Consider the following 8,761-nt stretch of genomic DNA (forward strand, 5'->3'; position numbering starts at 1 on the left):
GGCTCAGCTGGTGCTGTGGAAAAGGGGTGAAAACACAGGAGGGGAAAAAGAGGGTAGGTTGGATAGCTGGAGCTGTTCGGTTCAGGTGTAGCCGATCACAGCCCATCACCAGCTCTTTCAGGGCTGGAAGATGGAGGGAGGACAAACTCGTACCTGGGAGCTGTGAGCAGGGATGCTGGGGGAGAGCACTGCGGATAATTCCATCCTGCCTCTGGGACTGGGGGCAAAACAGCCCAGCCTTTCCCCGGCCTCCTTTTCTCTGACAGAGCTGCTAAATAAACGTGTCCAGAGGGAACCAGAGTGTCTGCAATCAAGCGAGTGAGGAGCTCGGCTCGTTATTTAAAAGGCAGCTTTCTGGCTTTCACGCTGCAGAGAATATTGTATAAATGCAGGGCTTAAACCAGAGCCCAGGTAAGGATAACCCCAAACATACCAGTTTTTAAAACCTAATGGGTTTGACACCAAATTCCTGGTTCAGGGTGGCACGCTGGCTCTTTGCATCCAGAGGCCAGATCCTGCTGGTGCCATGCGGCAGCATCTCTCCAGCCAGCCCTGCTGGTGTCGGCGTTGTTCTGTGCAGGGGAAAGCGCTGCAAGGTAATCAAATGCTGACCTCCAGTTATTAACCTCATCTTCTTAATCACCTCCATTGAGCGCCTTAATTGCTGAACAGGGATGGGAGGACCTGGCTGCTTCCACCCGAGATTAACACGCAGCCTGGCAGTCCCCTCCTGTCCGTCCCAGGGGACGTGCTGCTCTGCTCTTTCTCTAACTCACCCACTTACCCCCCAAAAAGGTGGAAGTGGTTCTCGCCATGAATACGGTGATTTATCAGCAAAATTCAGGGAGCCACCCTCATCTTTTGCTCCAAAGAGGTGGTGCAGCCCCACGTTGTGGGGAGCTGCTGGCCAGGGATGTGCTCGGCATTGCTGTCACTCCTCATCTGCTGGCCCCTGCGTTGCCCGATGGGGCGCTTTGCTGAGAAGGCGCCGTGCTGGCTGCCAGGCTGGGAATGCCGCGTATGGCCTTGTTCCTGATGGGAATCAGTGATTTGAGCCAAAAATTGGTGCTTTTGGGCAATACACAATGAAATCTTGCTTGGTGGCTGCAAGGAGGGGAAGCCCCATGCTCGATCACTAAGGCACTGCTCTGGGATGCAACATCAAGGATGCAGAGTTGATGGCACATCCCTCCAGGTGCCTGCCTGCCCCTTTTTGCCTTTTTTTGCATTGAATTGAAAGTAAACAGCCTTCATCTGCCTCCATCCCCACACGTGGGACCATTACTGTCAGGGCATCAGGCACCTGTCTGCCTCTGGAGGCAGAGAAGCTCGGGGTCAGTCCCCTGCCAGGTAGAAGCTGCTCCACCATGTCTTGGCCAGCAGCTCCTTGAGATGCTGCCAGACATCCTAATGGCTCTTGCATTCATGTTCAGGCAGCTTTAGGATGTGTGACTGGTTAAGGGCACCAAAAAGCATGGTAGGAAATGCTCTTTTTGGGGTAGACAGAAGATGGAGCTGAGGAACGTTAGCCCAATGCATGGCCCACATGACAACGGAGAGAAGAAGTGATGTGATGGCCCAGAGAGATGTGTAGCAGAAGCTGAAATGGTCTTTCTAGCTGGGAAGCCTCCTGGCAGCCCTGCCTGCTCAGGAGCAGGCAGCACTGCCAGCCCTCCCGCCTATACCCTCCTCATCCCCTGGCAGATGTCTGACGGCTTCCCCTGGGGAGCCAAGATGATGGCTTTGACTTCTCATTTCCTCCTGGTGTGTTTAATTGCCTGATTATTTTTTTTTTCCTTTAGGACTGGGAGACAAGGGAGGAGACGTGGCCAAAGGAAGACAGATGTATGGAGAAGTCCAGGTGACAGATTGAGGGATGCTGTAAGCACAATAGCCAGCCTGATGGATTGATAGATTAGACAGGGAATATAAATAGCAAGCATAGTTTATCTACACCCGTTTTATTTTCCTCTCGCTTATCTCTTTATCTCTCCTGGTGTTATTTTCCTCCCGCTTATCTCTTTATCTGTCCAACCCGAGGATGGAGGAGAGGGGGGGGAACAAGTGGGTGACAGAAGCAGGATGGATGAGTTCAGGTTACCACCGCTTTTGCAGCATCCCAGCAGGCAAGTTTTGCCAGCCAGGGAGGACTAGGAAATGGACTCAGATGTGAACACTGACACAGTTCTTTGTTTCTGCCCTGTCTCCTTTTCCCTGCACCCTGCCCATCCCCTCTGCCTGCTTTGGGGATGCTGCGGGTCAGAGGATCAGCTCCTTCCTCTATCTAGCTTGTCCTCACCCAAGAAATTAGGGCAGCTGCCGAGGCAGTGAGCTCCGCTTGTCTGGATACCCAGTGTTTCCACCCGACAGCCGGGCAGTGCCGCTACTTGATATTCCGGTCAGGCGCTGAGCGCGGCAGCAGCAGCACCGGGGAAGGAGGGAGGGGAGCCCTGCTCCGATGAGCTGTAAGCTGCCAGCTCGCCTGCCCCCGCTGCCCGGCTCTCCGCCCCGGCTGGCCGGGCTGAGCTTAGCAGGTGCCGGAGATGCTGCCAGCTCCCCGGCGGTGGGGCTGCTGGAGGTGCTGGTCTTGGGGAAACCCGCTGCCCCTTGATGCCTCCACTGGGTGTAGCAGAGGGAGGTGTCCAGGATGGGTTGCACCTGGTTTGGGGCCCTTTCTAAGGGGGTGATGAATGAGAAGGCCTTGAAGAGGTCAGTGAGGATACCAGAAGTACGGAGCAACCTACATGTATGGACCAAGCAATAGAGCGAAGACACAGAGATGAACGTCATACCCATCTATACAATTGTAATTGGTCAGAAACGGTGGCTGAGGGTCAGGTATTCCCTGTCTCTTCCCATACCAGAGTTAACCTCCCAAGTGAACCTCCCAAGGGCCATGTTTGACATGCCCGAAGAGGTGGTATATGCCAAAGGAGGTGATCAAGTCGCCGCGCTGCTCACCCTGGGCCATGGTGGATGCTTACATGGGACCAGGAGGAGGCTGGACATGAGATGTGGCTGGTGCCACGTGGGTCCTTCCCACCAGCTCAGTGATGTGTCACATGTGCTCCAGGCACCCCACCAGGAACAAAAGTGAGAGCTGGGGGAAGCGTGCAGGAGCTGCCAGCTCCAGGTGTGGGCAGGATCCCTCCCTGCCTCCAGGCATGTCTGATGGTCTTAATGGGCCACCTCGGAGCCCTGTCCCTCTGAGTTAATGAAGACATGGACAGGAGACAGATGGCATCTCCTCTCCTCGGGAGGCTTGGCTGAAATCCAGAGAGCAGGATGGTGCAGAGACATGGCGGGGACACAGTAGCTGGGCACGCGCGGGAGCCTCCTTGCCATCCCCTCCTGCCACACAGCAAGGGAAAAGCCAGGGCCAGAGATGACAGTAACTGTTCTTTTTTTTTTCTTTTATCTCAGTTGGTTTTGGTTGCTCTTTTGCTCAAAAAAAAGCATTTTTTTAAAAAATATATTAAACAGATACATTTTACTAAGATGTCTCTTGGGTGGAACCACTGACAAGAAATGACCATCCCCAAATAAATGGCCTTAAAAAACCCCTCCCAAACAAAAGAAATAAATAAATACATAAATAAACCAATTTTTTTTTCTTTTTCTTTCTTTCTTTTGTTTCAGGTTTCAGGGTGGGTTTTTTTTTCTATGGAATTGTGGCCCAGAGGTCTCCGCCGGTGTCTGTGACAGCAGCGTCCACGGGCCAGGTGCCAGGTCCTTCCCATACAGGGGTGATGATGCCTCAACAGGCACGAGATGCTTGTGGAGAGGCACCGCGAGAGATCTGCTGCATCTCGGAGGCCTGCAGCGTGGTCCCCCCATGCCGTGAGGGCACAGCCACAGGAAAGGTCACAGGGGATGTGGAAGTGAAGGCGCCAGTAAAAACCTCTCTTAAAAAGACTACAAAAATTGTGGCGCCAAGTAGACCACCGCTGGAAGGTCCTCACGGTGGGTTAAGCATCTGCTCCAGCAGGGCCAGCAGCTGCCAATGACTGAACCGCGTTCCCCCTGGGCACTGGCACGTCCCCCCAGCCACCGACGCTCGAGCAAAAGCCATGCCACAAGGCGGCTGTGCTGGCATCGTCCCCACGCTTGGAGCCAGCCTGCTCTGTGCAAGCCATCCCTCCTCCATAGTCCCGCTGGCGTCCTCCATCCACTCAAGCCCTGCGTCTCTTTGGCCGGTCGCTGGGTGTACCATGGAAGCACGCGGTTGGCACTAAGGTAAGGCCTTGATTTAATTTTTTAGGGTGGTTATTCTTTCCCCCCCAGCAAGGAGTCCTTTCTCCTGGCCCCCTCGCTCCAAGATCTGAGCAGCCCTAGCCGTTAGCTGCACAGTTTGCCCGTTTCCTGCTCTACCGCATTGGGCAGCTTGGCATTGAAGGCCCTCAAGGAGGACTGGATCCTTGCCACCTCGTTGTTGGCCAACTTAAGCCTGTGGCGGAGCAAGCAAGTGAAGAGGTCAAGGCGGGTTTTTCCAGGCGGTGACAACCTGTTCACCCGGTCCCTGATCTCCAATAGCTGGAGCATGGCTGAGTCCTGGGAGCCCTGGGTATAAGGGTAGTCCAGCTGAAGGATCAGGTCACGAATAGCATCTGGTTCAAAGGGCAAGCTGTAGCCGAAGACTTGCAAGCTGTTGATTTTCATGTATCCCAGGTTTTTGGAGGGATCTGCCATCTCCAATGGTTCATAGTAGATTGTCTCATTGGAGCTGTCATCCAGAGACTTGATGCGGCTCCGCAAGTAGACGTGGACCGTTTCAAAGAAGGTCTTCCACTTGTTACCCAAGGTGAGTGTCCAGTTTTGGCACTGGGCAGAGGCATCTACGTTAGTCCTTTCCCAGTCTGGGAAGCTGCCCTCATTGATGGGCATGAACCAGCTCTCTGAGTGGCTTCCCCCAAAGGGGTTGACGTAGATGGCCATGACAGGCTCCAGCGTGCTGTTCTTGGTGAGGCAGATCTGCAGGGAGAGGGCCAACATTATATGAACCAGTCCAGGCTTGTACTTGTTGCTCTTCAGGGTCAACAGCATGCGTTTCCTCCAGGAGGGGTCAAACCAACTCCCCAGGCGCATGTCATTGCTGATGAAGATGGAATGCACCTCAATACGGCTGTCCCGTTTCTGCAAGAGGTACTTCAGCTCTAAGTCCTGCAGGTCCGTCTCCAACCCCAGGTAGTGCTCCAGTGAGTCAGCCACCTCAGGGCGGCAGAAGCCCTGGGTGAGCACATAGCCATGGTTGCAGGTCCCGCAGCGGGTGCTGTTGTCCTCAGCACAGCTGGCGCAGGCTGGCCCCTCGCCCAAGGCACACGGTATGGACCCCTGGCAGGAGGGCTGGTCGGAGGGACATGTGCAGCTGTGGTTTTCTTCCAGGAAGGTCCCAGGCACGGTGGTCTCACTGCAGTACAGGAGCGACTGTGCGCGGCTCCACCAGTAAGGGAGGGACCTGGCAGAGAAGAGACGCACGAGGAGAGACACTTATGTGGCATCTTTAGGGGTGCGACCAATTTTCCCGTGGAAGAGCTGCCCACTTTGCAACCCTGGTGGCCCTCCATGAACTGAGCCCCATTTTCCACCTCCAGGGTTGGACTTTACCTCTCAAGCCCACATCCCAGGGTGGCTGCCCCCACTGCCTGCTCAACCATGGGCAGACCTCCAGCATGGTGGGAGCTCCACCAGTCCCAGCCATGGGGAGATGGGCTGTGGGTCTGAACCCCCTTTGGGGCTCTGAGCAGTGTCCCCAATGTGGGACAGAGATGCCATGGCATCTTACCTCTCCTTTGGCAGTCTGAAACGAGGTTGCCGGTGGCAGCGTTTGCTGAGGTTGAAGAGCCGACGGATGAGTCGGTGGGTTTTCCTGGAGAGCAGCTTCAGGCTGGTGCCCAGCTGCTGGTAGCGATGCTGGATGTCCAGGTCCATGGCCCAGAAGTGGGAGATGGCCGTCCTGTTCAGGAAACGGTCCCCGGGGAGCCTTTTCACCAGGGCCTGAAACTCCTCTGCCAGGGAAGGAAGACGGTGTTAGCAGGCCCAAGAGAGCAAGCGGTGAAGGTAGGGCTGGAGCCAACCTCCCTCCAACCAGGCTCTCAGGTCTTCAAAGACAGATGACCACCCTGGATCCTGCCCTGGAGCCTCACCACCCAGCCTGGACTACTCCCAGACAAGGGATGGCAAGGAGGGAGATGCTTGGTGGTGTCTCTCCAGCCTCACCTGACTCTTCGAACTGGCCGTGGTGGCTCTCCCAGGCTCGCTGGAGCTGGGCCAGGCTGCCCTCCAGCGCCTGGATGTCGGCCTCGGGGCAGTTGCAGCGGGGGAAGGCGGGCTGGCACTGGCAGTGGCAGTCGCTCCGGCGGCACACCAGCTCCCCGACCGAGCTGCAGGCGATGTAGCTGAGGGCAGCCGCCACGAACCGCTCCCGCAGGTAGGAGGGGAGCACCATCTGCAGCCCTGCAAGCAGGAAGCAGCCCCGAGAGCATCAGGGCACGCACAGAGCCCCTTGAAAACATTGCCCAGGTGAGAAGAGAGCGAGCCTTCCCCCTCCCCGGGCTCCCACCCTCATGGGAATTTCATATCAACTTGCTGTGGAGCCGCTTGTCTGGGCTCTGCATCGATCTCGGCTCCTTTTGGCAGACGAGCAACAACCTCATCCTGCCCAGCTTTGATTATTTTCATCCCCCCTCCTCCCCAGCCCTTAAATTAAAAGCAGCATCTCGAGCCAGCATCCTCCCCTGCACACCCACGAGCATCCCATGGTGGCACTCATCCGTCGCCACGTCCCCACCAGCCTAGTCCTACCTTGGAGCTGCACTTTGTTCTCAGGGCTCTGCACCAGGACCGAGCTCACTGAATCGAGGTTGTCGTAGTTGCTGCAGCCAAGTGGCCCCGTCCGCGTTTCGGTCACCTAAGCGGGGGGACCCGCATGTTGTCAGGGACACAGGAGGGGACCCAGGGCGCGTGCCACCCCGCCAAAAGTGCTGCAAATAACCCCTGGCCAGGCTTGCCATGCCCCGCTCCCCATAGCAAGGCAATGCTTGGAGAAGAGAACTAATTGCCTGCTAATTGGCTTGTTGACAGGCGGCAGCCCTGCCTGCAGCCCGCTGAAAAATGTGCCTTCATTAGCGTGCCCAATTTCCCATAAATAACGTGGATGTTCTAACTTTCCCTGCTCTCCCCTTCCGTCTCCCCTCCCCGGGGTGTGATGCTGCTTTAGGGTCTCGGCCAGCCTTGAGGGGCGGCTGTCGCCCTGCGCTGCCCTCCCCCTCGCACCCTTGCCTACCTTGATGGCAGCTGTGGCAATTTGGATGTGGTGAAGCCGGCGCAGCGTGCTCTCCCGGTCGATGAAGTAGGAGGCTGCCAGCTGATGCAGGGTCTCCAGTGAGACCCCTGAACTGTTCCCAGCCCCCACAGCAGACTCTGCTCTTCGGCTCAGCTTGCGCTTGTCCACAAAAATGGTCAGGGACTCCTCTCCTGGGGGGACACGCAATGCTTTTGGGGGAGGTCTGGGCTCCTCCCCTTCCCCTTCTTGGCTTTATCTCTCCTGCAGTGCTTATTTCCCCCCCCTTCCCTCCTTTGCACGCTGCCTTGTGCAAGCAAGGATGGAGCGGGGAGCGAGCACCCACCAGCACTCACCTCCCAGAGTGGCGGCAAGCAAGAAGTGGGTCCCATACTTTTTGATGAGGCTGTCAGTGATCTGCTGGGGGCTGGGCCGGCGTCCCAGCAGACGGATGTTGCGGATGAATTCAGGGGCCAGGGGAAGTGGCAGGCTGAAGAAGTCTTTCCTCTCCAAGGCTAAATTATTCACTTTCCAGCGAGCAAACTCTCTGTGGGAGGAGAGCAGCAGTGGGGAGAGGGTTCAAAGCTGGCCTGGCCACACCAGTGCATGCTGTCCCATGTCCACCTTGGGGCAGGGGATCAGTAGGTGGAAAAAGTCCCGTTGGGACCATCCTGATCTCCCTAGCACTGTGTCGGAGGTGAAGGACCCGCTTTGTGCGCTTGCCAGCTATAGATCCAGCTGGAACGAAAGCATCGTCTCTCCCTAAGCCATCAATGGCGATAATGAGCTACAAGCAACGGAGATGCCTGACGTTGATTAATCAGGCACCTTCGGTGGACATTAATCACAGCTCAGGGCAGGGCCAGAGCCTTTTTCCAGCCCCCTGGGCTGTATGGTCCTCATCCATCCTCCATCCCCATCCCTATGGACCCAGGTGAAAATCTGACATCTGGGGGTTTCATGGTTTTAAGTATTGTCAGCATTCTGTAGGAAGCTGGAAGCGTTGGGATGTGGTGGGGCTGGTGGTGGGTCCCCTCGTAGCCCTGGAGGCTTTGAAAATGCTTCCCCATCGCCCCACCAGCCCCCCAGCATCACCTGGCCCTGCTGGGGACCCACCAGCCTGTCGCTGCCTCAAACTACCAACGGCCCCGTAAACAACCAGCGGCTGATTTCAGCCTAATCTTCGGCATTTTGCTCTAATTAAAACCAGGCGGCGGCTTTCAGACAGTGTAATTAGGGCTGGTTGGGAAAGGAAGGAGAGGGAGGAGGAGGAGGAAGAGGGAGGGGTGGATGAGCACAAAGCCACCTAGAGGCTCGGTGGGTGCCAGTGGCCTCCTGTTAGACTTTGGGATCTAGAAAGAAGGATGTTGGGGGGAAGGGGGGGGGCGGCGGGTATGCTGCCTCTCTCCTTGCACACATGCTCCCTGGGTGCTGGGGCATGTGGGGCTGGGGAGGCAGGAGCCCCACACCAGTTACCCCCCC

General features: G+C 56.6%; 1 protein-coding gene across 1 annotated transcript in view; it reads right to left on the bottom strand.

Moving 5' to 3' along the window:
* Positions 1–4,294: 4,294 nt before the first annotated feature.
* Positions 4,295–8,761, bottom strand: part of BRINP2 (bone morphogenetic protein/retinoic acid inducible neural-specific 2) — a 22,150-nt gene continuing 17,683 nt past the window's right edge. The window contains exons 2-7 of the mRNA XM_009892942.1: positions 7,636–7,826; positions 7,283–7,473; positions 6,802–6,907; positions 6,217–6,453; positions 5,783–6,005; positions 4,295–5,455 (exon numbers count right to left, since the gene is read on the bottom strand). Of these exons, the coding sequence (XP_009891244.1) occupies positions 4,339–5,455; positions 5,783–6,005; positions 6,217–6,453; positions 6,802–6,907; positions 7,283–7,473; positions 7,636–7,826 (2,065 nt within the window). The 3' untranslated portion in view covers positions 4,295–4,338. The remainder of the gene's footprint in view (positions 5,456–5,782; positions 6,006–6,216; positions 6,454–6,801; positions 6,908–7,282; positions 7,474–7,635; positions 7,827–8,761) is intronic.

Source organism: Charadrius vociferus, unplaced genomic scaffold (assembly GCF_000708025.1).
Source record: "Charadrius vociferus isolate BGI_N301 unplaced genomic scaffold, ASM70802v2 scaffold39, whole genome shotgun sequence".
In the NCBI taxonomy this organism is placed as follows: Eukaryota; Metazoa; Chordata; class Aves; order Charadriiformes; family Charadriidae; genus Charadrius; species Charadrius vociferus.